Source organism: Dryobates pubescens, chromosome 35 (assembly GCF_014839835.1).
Source record: "Dryobates pubescens isolate bDryPub1 chromosome 35, bDryPub1.pri, whole genome shotgun sequence".
NCBI classification, from domain to species: Eukaryota; Metazoa; Chordata; class Aves; order Piciformes; family Picidae; genus Dryobates; species Dryobates pubescens.
Genome location: NC_071646.1, coordinates 7,718,623 through 7,738,112, shown reverse-complemented (window position 1 = coordinate 7,738,112; position 19,490 = coordinate 7,718,623). Strand labels below are relative to the sequence as shown.

Below are 19,490 nucleotides of genomic sequence, written 5' to 3'. Positions count from 1 at the left end.
CTGGGTCCCCTCCTGGGAGCAGGGAGGCACAGCCAGGCTGCCCTGGGGGTTGTGACAAGAGGCAAAGCACAAAAAAGGCAAACCCCCACAGATTTTAATAAGGAGAGCCAGGGAGAGAGCTCTGAGGTCCTGTCAGAGGCACAGCCTGCAGGGGAGCAGGGCCCAGGCTGCACTAATCCCCTGCTGCCTCCAAGCCCAGGATCTTCCTGACATAGTTCTGGACGTTGATGTGGAGCTGGGAGGCTGTGGCAGAGAAGGTCTCCAGGGCCAGGGCCCGAGCTGGCTCTGAGCCCCCCCACATGGCACGGTAGAGGGGCAGGGTGTACTTCTGCTTCCCCTGCAGAGACACAGCAGGGAGTGACACCACAGCTCCCCACAGCTCCAGCCCCACACCCACCCCAGGGCACAAACACCTCCAACAGTGCCTTGCTCTCAGCCAGGGAGAGAGAACAGAGGAATAGGACAGGGTGGGAAATGCCACCATGGGCAGCCCTTGGCACTGCAGCACCTGGAGAGGGGAGAAAACCTTGACCCTGGAGAAGGAGTGGGCCCAGGAGAAGCTCAGGAGGGTAAACAAGGTCCTGCACCTAGAGCAGAGCAACTCCTACTCCCAGTACATGCTGGGGGAGAGGGAGGGAGGGAGAGAGGGAGGGAGGGAAGGAGAGAGGGAGGGAAGGAGAGAGGGAGGGAAGGAGAGAGGGAGGGAAGGAGAGAGGGAGGGAAGGAGAGAGGGAGGGAAGGAGAGAGGGAGGGAAGGAGAGGGAGGGAAGGAGAGAGGGAGGGAAGGAGAGAGGGAGGGAAGGAGAGAGGGAGGGAAGGAGAGAGGGAGGGAAGGAGAGGGAGAGCGGCCCTGTGGAAGACTTGGGGGTGCTGGGGGTGCAGAGCTGGCCAGGAGCTGGCACTGAGCGCTGCCAGCCCAGCCCCAGCCTGCCCTGGGCTGAGCCCCAGCAGTGTGGGCAGCAGGGGCAGGGAGGGGATCCTGCCCCACTGTTCTGCCCCAGTGAGGCTCTTCCTTCCTGCAGCACTGGGTCCAGTTCTGGAGTCTCCAGTGCAAGGAAGACATGGACCTGTTGGAGCAGGTCCAGAGGAGGCCAGGGACATGCTCAGAGGGCTGGAAGCCCTCTGCTATGGAGAGAGGCCGACAGGGCTGGGCTTGTTCAGCCTGGAGAAGGCTCCAGGGAGAGCTGGCTGTGGCCTTTCAGTGCCCAACAGCTTACAAGAGATGAGGAAATGTTGCACAATGAGGGCACTGGGACACTGGCACAGGTTGCCTGGGGAAGCTGTGCAGGCTCCATAGGGTTAGGGTTCAGGGTCAGGCTGGGAGGGGCTCTGAGCAACCTGATCCAGGGGCAGATGTCCCTGCCCAGAGCAGGAGGCTGAATTAGATCATCCTTGAGAGCCCCTCCCAGCCCAAACCTTGCTGGGAGTCTATCAAGAGCCAACCCCTGGCCCTTTGGCATGGAAGGTCCTGTGCCCTGGGCCTGCCTCTCCCCACTGCCAGGCACAGCCACTGCTGCCCAGGGACACACCTGGCTGTGGAGGAAGTCCTTGACCTTGCTGTACTCAGCCTGGAGGTTGTTCTGGAGGATGATCTGGCACCAGCGCAGCCTCAGCTCAGCGTTCTGGGACTCAGAGACCTTTGGGTACCTTCTGCTCAGCCTCTCCACATTGCCTGGGGCAGAGAGATCACCACCCAGCTCCCAGCCCCTGCTCCCAGGGCACCCTGTGAGCTCACCCCAGCTGTGCTACAAATCCTCTGGGCTCCCCCCAGCCTTGGGCCAGCCCTGGACCCTCCCCAGGCCTCCCAGCACCCCCAGCTCTGGGAGCAGCCCAGGGGGCCTGTGCTGGGCCTCCTGGTGCTGGGCAACCCTGCAGAGCCACACACTGGGGGCTTGGGATGTCAGCACAGAGGGTGGGGAGCTCCAAGGAGTGCAAGGAGAGGTGACACAGGTTGCTGACAGCCCAGCTGAGCCAGCCTGGGGACAGCAGGATGCCTCCTGTCAGGTGTCCTCCTGTCTTCAGGGACACACATCCCCTGGCTCTCTGCCCCCCACCACAGAGGAAGGCTTCCCAGACCCCAGGAACCAGACTGCTGGACTGCAGTGGATTGAGGCTGATAGCCAGGAGCCAGGACCCCCCCTGAGGCATCCTCATGCCCCTTGGCCGAGTGGCTGGACCAGGACACATCCCCCTGGTGTCTTCTGGCTCTCACCTTCTGGCAGGGGGGATTTCTGCAGGACCTTATCTAGGAAGTAGACCAGCTGGTATGTCCTCCAGGCCATGATGTCCACAGCCTCAATTGCCTCCATGTTCAAGCCATCAGCTGCCCAGAGCTCTGCCAGCTCCTCTGCTGGCCTCATCAGCTGCTCCCCTGGGGAGAGGTCAGGCAGGAAGGGCGGCCAGCCCGGGGTGTTCAGCCAGCGGTCGAACTCCAGGCCTGCAGCCAGGAAGGGAGGAGAGCTGGGGCTGGGAGTGTGAAGCCCTGGGTGGGTGCTGCTGCCCAGACATCCCCCTGCCCCCTGAGGGCACCCCCAGCACCCAAGCTGCTCACCAGAGACGGTGACAAGCAGGACCGCCAGGGTGAGGCTACTGAGCCACCCTGGGCTCAGCATGGGCTGGTGTGCTAACAGCCCCCCCCCCGCCTGTGGGATGAGCCAGGCCCAGCCTGCAAAGCTCCTGCCAAGCCTGGATCTGCTCTGCAGCAAGGCTGGGCTGAGCCTGGGGCACTGGCTGAGCCTGCTCCCAGTGCCCAGCAGTGGCTCTGCTGGCAGAGGCTGCCACACTGGTGCTGGGGACTCTCCAGGCTCGGCTGGAATCCATGGGCACCACCACCTGGGTGCAGAGCAGGCACTGGAGCTGTGTGAGGAACTTGGGCTGAGCCCAGGCCCCAGCTGCTGCCTGACCCTGGGCTGCCCAGCGCTGAGCCTCCTCCTGCAGAGCTGAGGCCAAGGAGCAGCAGCAGCAGCCTCGGGGTGTGCAGGGGACACAGGACAGCTCCAAGGCCGGCAAGGTGCTGTTGGCAAAGGGTCTCCTGGCCAGGAAGGAGTTTGCTGACCTGGGATGGAGTCCACCCCTTTCTCCTTCAGCTCTGGGAAGTACTCCAGGAAGAACCCAAGGGCATCGTCCGCTGTGATGCTCTGGAACTTGAAGCGGTTCACATAGGCCTGGGGGGGGCCAGGATGTGATGCCACAGGTGCCCCCCAGCCACGCTGACCCCCAACCACGCTGCCCCCCAGCCACGCTGACCCCCAGCCACCCTGCCCCCCAGCCACTCTGCCCCCAGCCACGCTGCCCCCCAGCCACCCTGCCCCCCAACCACCCTGCCCCCAGCCACGCTGCCCCCCAGCCACGCTGCCCCCAGCCACGCTGCCCCCCAGCCACCCTGCCCCCCAACCATGCTGCCCCCAGCCACCCTGCCCCCCAGCCACGCTGCCCCCCAGCCACGCTGCCCCCAGCCACCCTGCCCCCAGCCACCCTGACCCCAGCCACCCTGCCCCCCAGCCACCCTGCCCCCCAGCCACGCTGCCCCCCAGCCACGCTGCCCCCCAGCCACACCACCCTGCCCCCAGCCACGCTGCCCCCCAGCCACGCTGACCCCCAGCCACTCTGCCCCCAGCCACCCTGCCCCCCAACCACCCTGCCCCCAGCCACGCTGCCCCCCAACCACCCTGCCCCCAGCCACCCTGCCCCCCAGCCACCCTGCCCCCAGCCACCCTGCCCCCCAGCCACCCTGCCCCCAGCCACCCTGCCCCCCAGCCACGCTGCCCCCCAACCACGCTGACCCCAGCCACGCTGCCCCCCAGCCACGCTGCCCCCCAGCCACCCTGCCCCCCAACCACCCTGCCCCCAGCCACCCTGCCCCCCAGCCACCCTGCCCCCAGCCACGCTGCCCCCCAGCCACGCTGCCCCCCAACCACCCTGCCCCCAGCCACCCTGCCCCCCAGCCACCCTGCCCCCCAGCCACGCTGCCCCCCAGCCACCCTGCCCCCCAGCCACCCTGCCCCCCAGCCACCCTGCCCCCAGCCACCCTGCCCCCCAGCCACCCTGCCCCCAGCCACCCTGCCCCCCAGCCACGCTGCCCCCCAGCCACCCTGCCCCCCAGCCACGCTGACCCCCAGCCACCCTGCCCCCCAGCCACCCTGCCCCCCAGCCACGCTGCCCCCCAGCCACCCTGCCCCCCAGCCACCCTGCCCCCAGCCACCCTGCCCCCCAGCCACGCTGCCCCCCAGCCACGCTGCCCCCCAGCCACCCTGCCCCCCAACCACCCTGCCCCCCAGCCACGCTGCCCCCAGCCACGCTGCCCCCCAGCCACCCTGCCCCCCAGCCACGCTGCCCCCAGCCACGCTGCCCCCCAGCCACGCTGCCCAGCCTTCCCTGTCATCCACCTCCGGGGGTTCAGCACTGCCAAGCCCACACTGGCCCTGTCCCATCTTCAGGGCTGCCCCTGCACCCCCCAGGACACCTCTGAGCATTGCCACCACCTGCTGCCAGCACAGGGCCCAGCTCTGCCCTCACTTCCTTGCCCCTGTGAACATCTCTGGTTCACATCCCCTGCCCTGCCCTCCCCTCCCCACAGTGACCTGGAGGAAGGCATCAAACTTGCTCTGGTCCCCCACGAGATGAGCCAAGTAGCTCACGAAGCAGAAGCCCTTCTCATAGGGGGTCTCGTTGTATGTGTCCTCTGGATTGACCCCTGCAGGAGAAAGCCAGCAGCAGTCACCTCCCCCTCTGCAGGGCAGCACAGCCCTCAGGGCTGCCACTGCCTCCCCTCTGCAGGGCAGCACAGCCCTCAGGGCTGCCACTGCCTCCCCTCTGCAGGGCAGCACAGCCCTCAGGGCTGCCACTGCCTCCCCTCTGCAGAGCAGCACAGCCCTCAGGGCTGCCACTGCCTCCTCTCTGCAGGGCAGCACAGCCCTCAGGGCTGCCACTGCCTCCCCTCTGCAGGGCAGCACAGCCCTCAGGGCTGCCACTGCCTCCCCTCTGCAGGGCAGCACAGCCCTCAGGGCTGCCACTGCCTCCCCTCTGCAGGGCAGCACAGCCCTCAGGGCTGCCACTGCCACCTCCTGTGCTGGCTGCCAGCCTCTCACAGCCTTCCTGCAGCCATCAACCACGGGGGTCCCACCAGAGGGACCAGGCTTACTGCAGGCCATGAAACATCCCAGCAGCATGATTCCACCCCCCCCAGCAGCAGGACTCCCCCCCCAGCAGCAGGACACCCCTCCCCACCCCTCAGGAGCAGGATCACCCTACCAGAGCAGGACCCCCTCCCACAGCAAGACTCCCTCCACAGGAGCAGGACCCCCCCCCAGCAGCAGGACCCCCCCCCCCAGCAGCAGGACTCCCCCCCCAGCAGCAGGACTCCCCCTCCCCACCCCTCGGGAGCAGGATCACCCTACCAGAGCAGGACCCCCTCCCGCAGCAAGACTCCCTCCACAGGAGCAGGACCCCCCCCCAGCAGCAGCGCCCCCCCGGCCAGCCCAGGCTGGCGGCAGGCCCGGGGCAGGGCTCGGACCTGGCTCGATGACCACCCGCAGCCTGTTCAGGGGATGCTCCTCCCCGGTGCTGTCCATGTGCTGGCGCAGCAGGGCCCTGCCGGTCGCCGCCTCCAGGCAGGTGTAGGCTAAGCCTGGCAGGGACAAGCAGGAGGCGTTTGGAGACTCCGGACAGCACCCTGCATGCTCCCAGCACAACAGGGGCTGCTCCAGGAGGGGAACTGGGGGAGCAGGAAATGGAAGGCCCTGGGAGCTGCAGAGCAGCACAGGACCCCAGCCCCTGGGCAGCGAGGGGGTTTGGGAGCCCTTCTAATCCATCTGGATGAAGCAAACAGCACTGGGAGTGCCTGAACTGCAGGATGTGACCACACAGGGTGGCTGGGATCAGCTCCCAAGGGAGCTGTGGGGGCAAGAGAATCATACAGTGGTCTGGGCTGGAAGGGAGCTCCAGAGCTCATCCAGTCCAACCCCCTGCACTCAGCAGGGACATCTTCCACTGGATCAGGCTGCCCAGAGCCCTCTCCAGCCTCACCTGGATTATCTCCAGGGATGGGACCACAGCCACCTCCCTGGGCAACCTGCTGCAGTGTTCCAGCAGCCTCCTGGTGCAGAACTTGTTCCTCACATCCAATCTAAATCTGCTCTGCTCTGCTTTGAAGCCACTGCCTCTTGCCCTGTCCCTGCAGGCCTTTGGGGACAGTCCCTCTGCAGCCTTCTTGTAGCCCCTTCAGGGCCTGGCAGGCTGCACTAAGGTCTCCCTGGAGCCTTCTCCTCTCCAGGCTGAACAGCCTCAGCTCCCTCAGCCTGGCCTCGTAGGTGGGGCCAGGCAGGGTGCCTGTGCCCACGCTCCTGGCACAGGGCCGTGGGGGCTCCATCCACCTCCCCAGAGCAAAGTTAGCTCTGTTCCCAAGAGGGAAGCCGCAGGGCGGTGCAGCCCTTCAGCCCGCCGAGAGGCAGCGCAGGCTGCGGCAGCGCAGGGCCCCGGCGCCGCCAGGCCTGGCCACGCACCGTACACCTGGGTGGAGATGCGGCGCTGGGCGTACATGGTGAAGCCTTCGTTCAGCCAGAACTCTGCCCAGCTGGCATTGGTCACCAGGTTGCCAAACCAGCTGTGGGAGATCTCGTGGATGACGACGTCCGCCAGCGAGCGGTCGCCGGCCAGCAGGCAGGGCGTCAGGAAGGTCAGGCAGGGGTTCTCCATCCCCCCGAAGGGGAAGGAGGGTGGCATGAAGAGCACGTCGTACCTGAGGGGCAGAGGATGGCACGGGGCAGGGGGCAGGGGGGCTGGGTGCCTCCTGTGCCTGCCACACAAGCTACACCTCCGGGGTCCGGCCCAGCAGGTGTGCACAGGAAGCTGTGTGCTTCACACCCGTAACATCCTGTGCCCTACAAATCCACCTGCAGAGTCCTTCTCTTCCTCTTTCCTCCCCCTCTGCCCCCGTGGGAGATGCTCCCTATCAGGTAACAGTGGGGGAGCATCTCAAGGCCTCTTAGGCCTAATGCCAGGAGGAGAAGGGGGGAGAGGACAGTCTCAGACCTGGCCAGATGAGACCAGCCTAGCATTGTGGGGAAGAAAGAGCCCTGGGGGGGTTGGGTGTACCCTCAAGTGGGGAGAGGGGAAGTGCTGGGGTTCTTTGGGTGTGCTATAGGGGACTCAATGCTTTGGGGTCACTGTGCTTTGTAGCTTCTGCTTTCCATCTGAACTTTCCATCACTTCTGCAATCCATTGGTGTGATCAGTGTCATTCTTTTGCCCCCCTCAGGGCAAGAGAGGATCTGCCTGGCCTCAAACCAGGAGAGGCAGACCCAGCCCCTCCTGCCAGCAGGGCTGGGGACAGAGGGATGTGCCCCCAGGGAACAAAGCTGCCCAGGAACAGGAAGCTGTACCTGCCCCAAACATAAGGTCCAAAGAGCTTCTCTCCAACCACCAGGAACTCCTCGAGGACTCCATCGTACTCCTTCTTGGCAGCCTCGATCAGGCAGGGCTCAGCCCAGACACAGCTCCTGGCCAAGAGAGTGCAAGAGGAAGTTTTAATCACTGGCAGACTTTTACCCTGTTGCTTCATCAGGGGAAAGCTGCAGTGCTTATCCCACAGCAAAATAAAAGCCTGCTGATAAAGGAAGCTGATGAGACTGACTGATAGTGCAAACTGCTGCCCTTGCTTCCCTCCTCTGAATGTCAAAGGGCTTTCACAAGGCTGCTGGGACTGCTGCAAACCCAGACCAATCACCAGGCTTGAGAAGAGATGTGGGACCCTGGCTGCACAGGGGTGAGAGGGGCAGAGCTAGGAAGACCCTAAGGTGAGGGGCCTGGCACTGAGGCTCCTCCTGGATCTCAAGAGCAAGATTCCTCTCACCCAGGAGAGGCTGTGGGCTGATGATGCAGCACCACGTGCATGGCAGACACAGGCTGAGCAGGTCATGCTTTCTGTTGGGGCCTCCAAGCCTGCCCTGCTCTCCAGAGCCCAGCATCGTGGGGACAGGCAGCAGGCAGCTGCCACCAGACAGCAGGGCATGGGACAGCATGGCACAGCAGCTTCACCATGCAGCTCCTGCAGCCAGGACTTAATTCTTGGGTCTCCTCCAGAGCCACCTGCCTTGGGCCAACTTCAGCAGAGACAATGTCCCCAACAGCCAGAGCAATCAGGTAGGAGGGGATGGGCTGGGACATCTTGAAGACAAAGGTGTTGTCCTTCTGCTTCTCCCAGCTGGTGGCACTCATCACAGCTGTGAAACCCTCGGGGACCTGGGCACAGAGGAACACATCCATCAGATCCATGAGGTACAGAGCGAGGGGACCCTGCCACATCGAGGTGTGCTGGCCAGGCCTGAGCACTGCAGCTTTTGGGGTGCAGAGCAGGAGCCCCACCTGGGGATCACAACTGCATCCCTGTGACAGCACTGGGGCTCAAACAGCCTGGGTGCAGCACCAGGGCACTTGGAGCAGCCCTGCAGGGTGCCAGCAAGATAAAAAAGTGCTGGAGCTGCAGGTGCTGCAAGGGCAAAGGATGCAGATCCCTCAGACCCAGCTCCCCTCCCACTCCTTACACCACAGCTTGTGCTTCCTGTTCTCAAGCCAAAGCAGAGCCCATGGCTGATGCAGTGGCCTGGACTGAGCCCTGGCAGCCCTGGTCTCTGTCCTCCCACAGGCCCTGGCAGCACCACCCAGGATAAGGCTTTCCCCATGCAGAGCATCACACTGGGGCTCTGTGACAGCCAACCCTGCACTCACCTGCCAAGGGGATGCTGCCAGAGCTTTGTGGGTGAAAACTGTAGCAAGAGGCAAAACAAATCAGTTCTGGCATCACCAGCTGATGCCACTGTGTGCCATCACCAGTGTCACACTGGTAAGCAGCTGCCTTGGCCATGGCCAGCCAGCATGCCAGGGCAGCCCTGCACTGGTGTCCCCCCACGACCACCCTCATGCAAGAACCTGGGGACTAGTGGCTGATCCTTCCATCCTGGAAGCCCAGCAGCCCTGGCACCACCATCAGGACTCAGTGTGACCCAGCATCACCCTCCTCCTCCAGCTGTGTCCCCCAAACTGAGCTTACCCCAGTCCCCCTCCTGCTGCTTCACAAACAGCAGACATCCCACTGCCCTCGGGCTGCTCCAGGCCAAGGCCAGGGCTCTCTCTGCTAATTAGAGGAATTATTCTGTGCTAATTACAGGAATTCTCAGCCAAACACAGCAGCACAGGGAGAGCAGAGAGGTTTAAGCACCCAGTGCATCCCAACAGCTGGCATTGAGGGTACTTTGGCCACTTCCCCCTGGGAGAGAAGAGCTTTCAGCAGGCTGCTGGCCAGCACAGGCACCTGCTCGCAAGCCACTGCACAGCACCGAGCCCAGCACCACACACAGCTGCAGAGCAGCAGGAAGACCCCTGGGGTCTGCTGGTATTCATCTAGAGCAAAGCAGGATGAGTGAGCTCTCTCTCAGCGCCTTCTCTGCTGGGGTGGATGGTTTGAAGCCAGTGTGAAAGCATCACCTCCATGTGCTGTGCTGCACCAGGGCCCCAGCAGTGCCACCGAGGTGATGCCCCAGGGCTTTGCTGTGTCCTGAGGGGCAGGGGGCAGCTTCCCCTGAGCAGAGTCCACAAACCTGGGGAGGGCTTTGCTCCTCTTTTGGGGTGGGGGTGGTGGGTCTGCACCCCTGCTACCAAGGGCACTGCTTACCTTCACTGTGGCAGAATAGGTGCTTTTGACTGAGGGGGTGTCGAAGCAGGGGAAGAAGGACCTGTTGAGGACAGCCTGGCCCTGTGTGTACATGTAGGGCTTCTGCTTCCCTGCTGTCTGCTCGGGGGCCAGCCAGCACACCTGGGGGTGGAAGGAGGGAAAGGAGAGACCCCAGGGTGAGGGCTGTTCCCAGGGTGGAGGGGTTCCCAGGGAGGGTGACGGGGTGTTCCCAGCTGCTCACCCATGTGTGCTCTCTGCTGAGGGAACTGGGAAGGGGCTTCTCCCTAGGGTGCACCATGGGGGACTCTGCCTGCCGCAAACCCAGTGTCCCCTCAGCTCCCCCAACCCCTCCACTGACTTCTCCCCTCAGCTCCCCCAGCCCCCTTGTCCCTCCCTATTCACAGAATCATCTCAGAACCCCAGAATGGCTCAGGCTGGAAGGGACCACAGAGATCATCTCCTCCAACCTCCCCGCCACGGGCAGGGACACCTCACATCTAGACTCGGCTGCTCAAGGCCTCATCCAGCCTGGCCTTGAGCACCCCCAGGAAGGAGGCAGCCACAGCCTCCCTGGGCAGCCTGAGCCTCATCCCCTTCCTACTGAAGTTCTTCCTAAGCTCCAGTCTAAGCCTCAGCTTCAAACCATTCCCCCTTGTCCTACTGCTAGACATCCTGGACTCCACTCCCCCGTCCACTCTCCAGCTCCTCCGTCCCACCTCGTCACCTCCGACCTCCCCCTGTGCCCGCCGCCCCCCGCCCCGCTCACCCCGGGCCCCTCTCCCGCCTCATAGTCGATCTCGACGGTGAGAAGCTGCCCGGCGCGCAGGGGCTGGGGCAGGTCGATGTGCAGGGCGCTGCCGTAGCTGGCGAAGGGGCGGCTCTCGAAGGCGAGCGGCTGCCGGGGGCTGCCGGCGAGGAGCGCGGCCCCGCGCACGGCCACGCTCGGGTGCGAGTCCAGCCGCAGCGGGCCCGCGCCCTCGCGCGCGCAGCACAGCTCGAGCCGCACGGTCCCGTGCAGCCGCCCCGCGCCCGCCGCCGCGAAGGCCACGCGCAGGGACAGGTGCAGGTGCCGCAGCCGCCACGCGCCCGCGCTGCAAGCGGAGGCCACGTCCCGCGCCGGGGCAGCCATGGCTGCGGCGGGCGGGGCTGCCAGCGGGGCGGGGCCAGGGCGGGGGAGCGGAGCGAGTGGGCGGGCATCCGCGGTGGGGCGGGGCCAGGGAGAGGCAGCGGAGTGGGCGGGGTGTCCGCGGTGGGGCGGGGCTAGCGTGAGGGGGAGGGGCGTCGGGGGCGGACCCGGGAGACAGCGGAGAGAGAGTGTCCGGGGGAGGGGCAGGGGAGCCATGGTGGGAGGAGGGAACCGTGGGGAGCAGGAGGAGTCTGAGGGAGTCCACGGGGCTCTGGGGAGGGTCAGGAGATCCATGGGGAAGATCCGTGGAGGGGGATCCGTGGGGGACAGGAGGGGTCTGAGGGGATCCGTGGGGCTCTGGGGAGGGTCAGAGGATCCATGTGGGGGATTCATGGGGGGGACCCGTGGAGGCAGGAGGGATTTGAGGGGGTCCATGGAGTCATGGGAAGGCTCAGGGGATCCATGGCAGGGATTCCTGGAGAGGAGATACAGGGGAATCCTGGACGGGGGGCATTGCTGGGAGGAGGATCTGGGGGGGCCAGGGGTGGGACAGGTTAGGGGATCTATGAGGGGAGGGTGCATCTACAGGGGGAGGAGGGATCTGAAGGAGAAGGAATCCAGGGCAAGGATCCATGGGGAGGAGAATCCATAGCGCAAGTTCATGGAGAGATCCAGGGTGAGGGTCGGGGAGGGACATAGAGAGGGATCCATAGAGGGATTTGGGGGAAATTATCCACGAATGGCTTTTGCGTGGGGACCGATGTGGGATCCATAGAGTGGGGTGGCAGGGAGGACTGTGGGGAGGGATCCAGGAGCACTTTTGGGTGGGGATCCATGGAGGGTCTGGGGGAACGGGGGGGTAGGAGGACATTTTCGGGGGGGGGGGGAAGGGATCCTGGGAGATCTATGGGAGGGACCCATAAATGATCGCGGAGCGGGGGCCGGTATCCAGGAGGGATGAATCCACAGGTCAAGGAAATCCATGGGGGAACATCCATGAAGGAGGGGGCTCCACGGGGAATCCGAGAGGAGCCTGTGGAAGGCTCCCTGTCGGGAGTGCTGGGGACGGGACATGGGGGCAGGACCTGGGAGAGGCCCACGGGGAGATCCATGGAGGGGATCGGGGAGGGATTCCATCGGTCAGGGGGGTCCAGGGAGGATCTGGGGCGAAGGGTCCCTGGGGGGTCCCTGGCTCGGGCTTTGCTCCGGGCTGGCTCCGGGCGCCGCGACCCTGCAGCCGAGCGGCACTGAAGACAGAGAGGGCCGGGCGGGGCCTTCCCGAAACGGGCAGGGGCGGCTCTCCGAGCCGGGGCGGGCACCCGCGGGCTGCCGGAGCGGCGGGGCCGGGCACAGGCCTGCGCGACTCCTCCCCCGGCCCGGCGCGGGGTCCCGCGGTCAGTCCGCGGCCGGCGGCGGCACCGGGCGCTGCAGGCGGGGCCGCGGCGGGACGGGGCGCAGCGAGCGGTGAGTGCCGCGCCGGGCGCTGAGCTCTGCCCCGGGGGGAGCGGGGAGCAGGGCGGTGAGGGACGCCCCGGTGGGACAGGGGGCGGTGGTGGGGACATCCCGGTGAGGACCGGGAACACACGAAGGATACCCCGCCGGGGACGGAGGGTGATGTGGGACACCCTGACGGAGCCCAGCGGTGACGGAGGGGACGCCCTGGTGGGGCCGGGGTGATGGGGAACATCCTGCGGGGACAGGCGGGGACAGTGGGGACATCCTGGTGGGGGTCAGTGATGACAGCGACTCTCTGCTGGGCATCAGGGCGACACAGAAGGCACTTACCTGGCGACGGCAGGTCATGGGGGACACCCCGGTGGCGACCGATGCATGGGAGTCGTGTTGCTGGGACCGGTGGTGACACAGGGGACATCTTGGCAGGGGCTGGGGGCTGTCGTAGCCTGACCGTCGGGGCAGCTCCCCCGTGTCCCCACCTCACCGCGGAGATTGTGTTTCAGAGGCAGTGGAGCAATGCTCGGGGCAGCACGTTCGGGCTGGTATGTTCCTGTGCCTCAGTGTCCCCTAATGTCCCCCAGACCTCACCTCTGTTCTCGCAGAGAGGAGCTGCAGGAAGCAGCTGGAGGCCAGTGCCCACTCCCCCTTACCCTGCAACCAGCCCTGGGGAGGGCAGCAAGGGGTGAGCAGGGGAAACTGAGGCACGGGGGCTGCCGAGACAAGGGCACATGCTCCAGAGAGCTGGCCTGGGGTGAGGAAACACAGGTCGTGCTGCCTAACATCTCCCCTCCTTGGTACCAGCAGCCTGTGGTGGCTGCCCTCACTTCAGGCATGGGAAGGTGCTGTGGGCACCCATGGGTGCTCCCGAAGTGGCTGCCCAGGGCCATGTGGCTCCAGATGCTCCATGCCTGGGGACACGGCATGGGGACACTGTGGGGGGCGGTGGGGACTTCGTCTTGCTTTAAACTGTTGCTTTCACTGGTAGCAAAGGGGTGATGGCTTCTCTCTCCTGGGTGCTTGGGCACCATGGGGATGTTCTGCCACTCGAGGGACACTCTGCCATCCTGGCCATCTCGGGGGGATGAGCATCCCTGGGGTGGCATCCCCAGACCCCATATAGGATGGCTTCCCTGGAGCTGACCCTGTCACAGCCTAGCTTTGCCAGCACTGTGGCCAAAACAGGATGGCACAACCCAGGGAGAAGCTCGGAGGTGATTCGGGCAGGGGCCATGCCCCCCGTGGGGACCCTGACTCGTCAGCAGTGTGGGGCTGGCGCGGCGCAGCCCCGCGGCCGGGGTTCCTGTTTCCCTGGATTTCACCTAGGAAAAAAACAACTGGGAGGAGAGCCAGGGAGCCTGGGTGTGCCGGGCTGCAGGGCCCACAGCCGCCACTGCTGCGTGCCCTGGTGGGCCCCGAGCGGGCAAACCCATGCCCCGTGCAGGCAGGGGCTGCCCGGGGCTGCTGGGGTGCTGCTGATGCCCCCTAGGGATTTGCTGGAGCTGTTCCTGCTGACATCCGCCGCTGCCGGTGGTCCCAAGGGGATCACAGGGATGGGGGAGCCCCCTGCACCCCCCGGGGCAGTGTGCTGGGGTCTGTGGTGTTACAAGGGGGGGGGGTTAGAGCCCCAGGTTTTGCAGCTGGGGAAGCTGAGTCAGGAGCTCCCGGCTGGCCTGGCCGGATCCTGGCTGAGTCATTTTGCACGCACTGAGGAGCTGCCCAAGTGGTGCCAGGGGGGTGAGGGGCGGCCTGCGGCCTCAGCGGGTGGGCAGGAGCTGCCTGCTTTGCCTGCCCTGCCCACAGGTGTGCCCCCCAGCTCCCCAGGAGCCTCATCCAGCTCACAACCCACAGCTGCCCTGGTATCCTCCTTGTGCTGCCAGCCCCAGGCCTCAGCTGCTCTCCACTGTCTTCCTAAGACTGGATGGGGCAGAAGGCTCCTGGGGTGTGGGCATGACCCAGACCTGGCCCTGTGCACTCCCCTAGCACAGGGAACCAGGTGCCAAGGTGCCAGGGTGGGATGGGGAGTGTGGGGCTGGGTGAGCTCTGGTGTTGGGTGGGAGGGAAAGTTTGTCCTCTTGCAGGACTTGGGCCTCATCCTTCTGCTAAAGAGGTGTCCAGGCTGGGTCTTGGTGTGTGGGGAAGGGAACCAGGTTGGGGAGTGGGACAGGATGGGATGGGACAGGATGGGATGGGGTGGGTTGGGATAGGGATGAGGGTGGGGACAGGGATTGGGAATGGAAATGGATGGGGTCAGGGGAGATGGAGTTGGGGATGGGGCTGGAGCAGGGTTTGGGGTGCAAGTGGGGACACTGGGACACTCTGGCTGGCCCCACAGCAGCAGGTTATAAATAACCCTCCAGGGCAGGAGGTTTCTTCCTGCCACCCCCCCAGCGCCGCAGCCCCACCGACAGGAAAAAGATGTTTCCGGCTGCAGCAGGAGCGAGCCCGGGCGGGGGTGGGGGACCTGGGGCTTGGGATGTGGGCAGGCAGGGGAGGGAGGCGGGGGGAGGGGGCAGGTGACCACTGAGTCTGGGGGCTAGCTGGATCTTCAACCCCAGCAGAGCCACTGCAGCCCCCCAGGGCCCCCTTCTGGGCTGGCTGCAGGAGCCCCAGCCTGGACCACCAGGCTGCCACTGGGCCTGGCTGGGCTGTGCTGGGCTATGCTGTGCTGGGCTGTGCTGAACAACAGAGCTCAGAGGGTTGTGATTACCCTTGCAGAATCCATGGGAGACCTGTAACCAGTGGTGTTCCCCAGGGGTTGGTGTTCCCCAGGGGTTGGTGTTCCCCAGGGGTCAGTACTGGGGCCAGGCTTATTCACTAACTTCAGCAACGGCCTGGAGGAGAGGACAGAGTGGACCCTCAGCAAGTTTGTTGGTGGTACCGAGCTGGGGGTGAGCAGAGGCTGTGCTACCATCCAGCAGCACCTGGACAGGTTGGAGAGTTGGGCAAAGGGGAATCTAATGAGGTTCAACAAGAATAAGTGTGGGGTCCTGCACCTGGGGAGGAACAACCCCGGGCACCAGTGCAGACTAGGGGTTGACCTGCTTGGAAGAGGCTCATTGACAAGGACCTTGGAATCCTGGTGGACAAGAAGTCATCCACGGGACAGCAATGTGCCCTTGTGGCCAAGGCTCCCAGGTGACAGGGCAGCCACCAGCCTGTCCCAGCAGGCTGTGACAGCTTCCCAGTGCATTTGCTGGCACAGCTCAAGCCATGCTCACTACACAGCAAGCTGTACCAAGGTCTGTGCCAGCTGCTCCGGGGGGTCCAGCGGTGACAGGAGGCACTGCTGCTGGAGCCACTGCCTGGCGTAGGAGATGCTAGAGGTGAGAGGGGCTGGAGGAGCCCCTGGCACCCTGCACTCATTGACACCATCGTGGGAAGTGACAACAATTGGAGAAAGCAGGATTTTCATCACCCCTCCCCTGAGCAACCTGAGGCAGGGTTAGGAGCTTTGATGGGGTGTGTGGATCAGGAGATGGAGTGGAGCTGCTGCTGGCTGCAGGATTTGATCTCCCTGCACTGCTCAGACCTGCCTGGTCAGTGCCTCATCCTAGCACAGCCCTTGAGCCACATTGCAGCACCATTGCTGCCAGCTGGGCAAGTTTTAGTGGGCTCTGAGTTGCCCCATCTCAGTGCTGGGTTCCTGGGAGCACCCATAGTGTCTGCAGGTCACCTCATGCAGGGTCGCATCCTGCCAAGCCCTGTCCCTTGGCTTGGCAGCATGGCTGCCACTCTGCCACCTGCAGTCACCGTGTGTCACCATGTAAGCATGGTAGCACCATCTTTGGACACCCAGCAGTTCTTTATCCTGCTTGATTTACACTGCAGCCCCCGTGGCTGGGGCTGAACCATGTCCCTGCTGCCAGAGCTGCCCTCACACCATCCATGTGCCAGGGCAGGATTTGGCCACAGAGGGGATGAAGTCTGGAGCACAGGGACTGCTCTGCAGGCACTAGGGGTTGAGGTTTCTCTGAGGAGGGGACAAGCCACCCACCCCAGGGCCAGCTGGGGCAGTGGGACTGGCAGCTTGGCATCCTCTCACTGCTGGGATGTGGCACTTGGGCTCCGGAGGTCCTGACCGTGCTGCAGAGAGTGGCTTTGGGGTGGGAGCCAATGTTGGGGTTGCCTCCCAGTATCTGCCTGGATTCTGCCGTTCCTACTCCCATGGAGGAGCGGAGGTGGGAGCTGGAGGAGTCAGCTTTGTGCTCATTCCCCACCTTCATCCTCGGCTCCCACCGGACGCGGCTGCGGGGCCCATGCGGATGCAGCCAGCGGCGTCACCTCCGGCACGGAAACTCCCCCGGCTCGGGGCCGGCCGAGAAGTCCTGGCTCCTGCTCCACCTTTTATCCCTCTTGTGCCCTGCCCCTCGCCACGCTGGGCTCTGTCCCCTCCCTCCCTGCTGGCTCTGAGGACTGGGCTCTGCATTGGGGCATCCATCCCGTGGTGGGCAAGGGTGGGGTGGGAGTGTGCACGGGCAGACAGGATCACAGAATCATGGAGTCGTGGAATCGTTTGGGTTGGAAAACAGCTTTAAGATAATCAAGTCCAGTTCTTAACCCAGCACATCCAGGGCACCACTGAACCATGGCCCTCAGCACCACATCTCCACAGCTTTGAAGCCCCTCCAGGAATGGGGACTCTACCACTGCCCTGGTCAGCCTGGGCCAGGCCTTGACAGCCCTTTTGGGCAATAAATTGTTTCTCATGTCCAACCTAAACCTCTCCTGGTGCAAGTTGAGGCTATTGCCTCTTGTCCTATCACTTGTTTCTTGGGAGGAGAGACCAACCCCCACCTGGCTCCAGCCTCCTTTGGGGTAGCTGTAGCAAGTGAGAGGGTCTCCCCTGAGCCTCCTATTCCAACAACTGAGTAACCCTAGAGGTACTCAAACTCACCTCCAGGCAAACCAGGTGCCCCCACTGTGCTGAGCCCCCAGAGTGGCTCTAGGGCTGTGTCCCTTGGGAGTCAGATTTAATTTCAGGTGTATGAGGGTGGTGGGACCAGAGCTGCTGCCTGCTCCACAGCTGATGGGGGAGTACCAGGGTCTGGGCAGGCAGTGCCAGCCCTTGCCCATCTCTTCCAGCCACAAACATAAGTGGCAGCCCTCAGCTCTTTGAGGGCTTTGGTGTCAGAGTCATAGAATCAGGGACACACTCAGGGTTGTTGTGATAAGCCCCAGGGATGTGGCTCCCTCGGGACTGTGTTGTCACCGCAGCCTGGCAGCGATGGCAGTGGGGGGATGGCTGCAAACCCCTAAGACCCGAGCCGGGAGGTGTTTGCCAGCAGCCACTGCGGATTTGCAGCTCACTGGAAAATCCACTCATCCCATTAAGGGCTCCCCGCAGCTTTTGCTTTCCATTGCAAACAGCCACTGGTCCCGAGGGAAAGCCCTCGGAGTGCCACCGAGCCGGAGCGCTCTCGGGGCGGGCGCTGCCGGGAAGAGCCCTGGCTGCAGGAGCGGCAGAGCTGTTTGTGACACGAGAGGGTGCCAGGCTGAGGGGACGCTCCTCCTGTGTGCCCAGGTAAGAGCAGACAGTTTTGCAGGAAGTTTTGCTTGTGCTGGGCATGATTCATACCCAGCATGACTGGGACCAGGCAGGGCTGAGACCAGGCATGATTCAGTTGGGAATCGAAGCCGTGAATTGCCTTTCCTTCACCTGCTCCATTGCCCGAAGCAGATTTGGCATCAAAAAATGCCCCAACTTGGAGCCTATCTGCTCCGCAGGGAGGAACACGGTCACGGCACCCCAGCTCCGTGTCTGCTCTCGGGGTTGAAGCTCCAGCTTTGGGCCGTGTTCTGCCCACCCTTTTGCCCCAGCATTACTCACCCCATCCCTTTGCTGTGCCCCCTGTTACCCACGCCACAGTCCTTGGGGTGCTTTCTAAATCCTTAACCTGCTTTAGGCTGGGAAAATGACTCTTTTTGGATGGCCCGAAGACCCTGTTCCGCCCGCCACAGGCTTGGAGGGCTGAGTGTGGAAGAAGCAAACAGGCAGCGAGGGTCCCGTCAGCGAGCGCTGGGGCTGCCGGGGTCGAGCCGCCCGTGCCGGGATGGGCGGACAGGAGCAGATGATGGCCCCCCGGGGGGGGCCATGGCACCCCACACGTCTGCGTGCGAAGGCGACAGCATCTGCCGTGTTAATGCGTTTCGCAGCTCCGCCGCCCAGCTGCCTCTCCGTCGGCAGAGCCAAAACGCGTCGGGGGCTTCCAGGTTTCAGGGGTCGAGGCCCAGGGGGGTTTGTTTCCGCAGGGCGGAGGCGAGCGCAGACGCTGCGACATCTGCTCTGGCTCAAAAATCCCGGGAGCAAAGGGCCAGGGCCGGGATGCGACAGGAACGCGGGGCTCAATAAATGATGCAATCGGCTCCGGCAGAAGTTTATCCAAATGTCGCTGGCCCAAGAGCCTGCACCTGGGCTGTAGGACGGCTCCTGGCCCACGGCTTGGTCCAGTGCTGGGGGATCCTCGGCCCCAGAGCAGCGCTGAGGAGATGGGGAGGTGTGGGGGAGATTCTGAAGAGGTTTGGGAACGTTTGGGGGAGGGTTTGATGCCCTGAAGAGGTGCAAAGGGAGATGTTGCCATGGTGCTGGATGGCAAAGAGACCCTGGGCTGTGCGATGCCAGTGGCTCTTGTGTCACAGGGCCGCCGATGGTGTGACGGGGGAAGTGGGGAAACCGATGAGAGCAGGAGATCCCCCCAGCACAACCCAAACCCTCCCCCCGGGGCAGACGGTTGTCTGAGAAGCATCTGGAGGAGTTTCAGGGGGGGTGTCACCTTACGGCGGGACAGCCCTGCCTCGGTTCCCAAGGGCGCTGGGACACTGGGGGATGACAGGCAGCGCTGCTGCGAGGACAGATGGCAGCAGGCTCCGGAGAGGTGGCGGCAGCCCCAAACAGGGACTGCAGGACGGAGGGGCAGAGTGAGCCTGGGTGGGCTTGGCCAGACTCGCTCCGATGGCCGCGGGCGGGCGGCACAGGCACCAAGGGGACAGACACCACTGGCTAGGGGCGCGGGGGACGGCGCTGCCGGCACGACGTGGGGGACACCGATCCGAGCAGGGCAGGGACGCCAGATCCGGGGAATGACTCTGCCGAGGGAGAGGGGCACCGGCCCGAGGAGCGGTACCGGCTCGGGGAGGGGGCGCCGGTCCCGGGAGAGGCGGTACCGGGCGGGTGGGTGGCACCGGCCCTGGGGGATTGACACTGAGCTGGGGAGGCGGTATCGGACTCGGGGCGGGGAGAGGTTCT

The 19,490-nt window shown here is 64.5% G+C and overlaps 2 protein-coding genes across 2 annotated transcripts in view; one reads left to right on the top strand and one right to left on the bottom strand.

Annotated features, from left to right (window-relative positions):
• Nucleotides 1-91: 91 nt before the first annotated feature.
• On the bottom strand, nucleotides 92-10,797 carry RNPEP (arginyl aminopeptidase). The gene is made up of 11 exons (XM_054176377.1): nucleotides 10,433-10,797; nucleotides 9,667-9,807; nucleotides 8,089-8,237; nucleotides 7,379-7,495; nucleotides 6,501-6,736; nucleotides 5,513-5,626; nucleotides 4,581-4,693; nucleotides 3,056-3,164; nucleotides 2,213-2,437; nucleotides 1,530-1,672; nucleotides 92-337 (listed from the first exon to the last, which is right to left on the bottom strand). Exons 1-11 carry the CDS (start codon nucleotides 10,793-10,795, stop codon nucleotides 173-175), a joined length of 1,875 nt encoding a protein of 624 aa, XP_054032352.1. The 5' UTR covers nucleotides 10,796-10,797; the 3' UTR covers nucleotides 92-172.
• A 1,392-nt stretch (nucleotides 10,798-12,189) lies between these two features.
• NAV1 (neuron navigator 1) overlaps nucleotides 12,190-19,490 on the top strand; it is a 94,817-nt gene continuing 87,516 nt past the window's right edge. Inside the window, exon 1 of the mRNA XM_054176275.1 lies at nucleotides 12,190-12,256. The gene's annotated coding sequence lies outside the window, so the exon portion shown is untranslated. The remainder of the gene's footprint in view (nucleotides 12,257-19,490) is intronic.

Coding starts and splice junctions, on each gene's coding strand:
- RNPEP (XM_054176377.1), bottom strand. CDS start 10,795: ATGGCTGCCCCGGCGCGGGACGTGGCCTCCGCTTGCAGCGCGGGCGCG. Junction 7,496..8,088: donor TCTGCTGAAGTTGGCCCAAG/GCAGGTGGCTCT, acceptor TCTCTTGGCCAG/GAGCTGTGTCTGGGCTGAGC. Junction 4,694..5,512: donor GCGGGTGGTCATCGAGCCAG/GTCCGAGCCCTG, acceptor TTTCTCCTGCAG/GGGTCAATCCAGAGGACACA.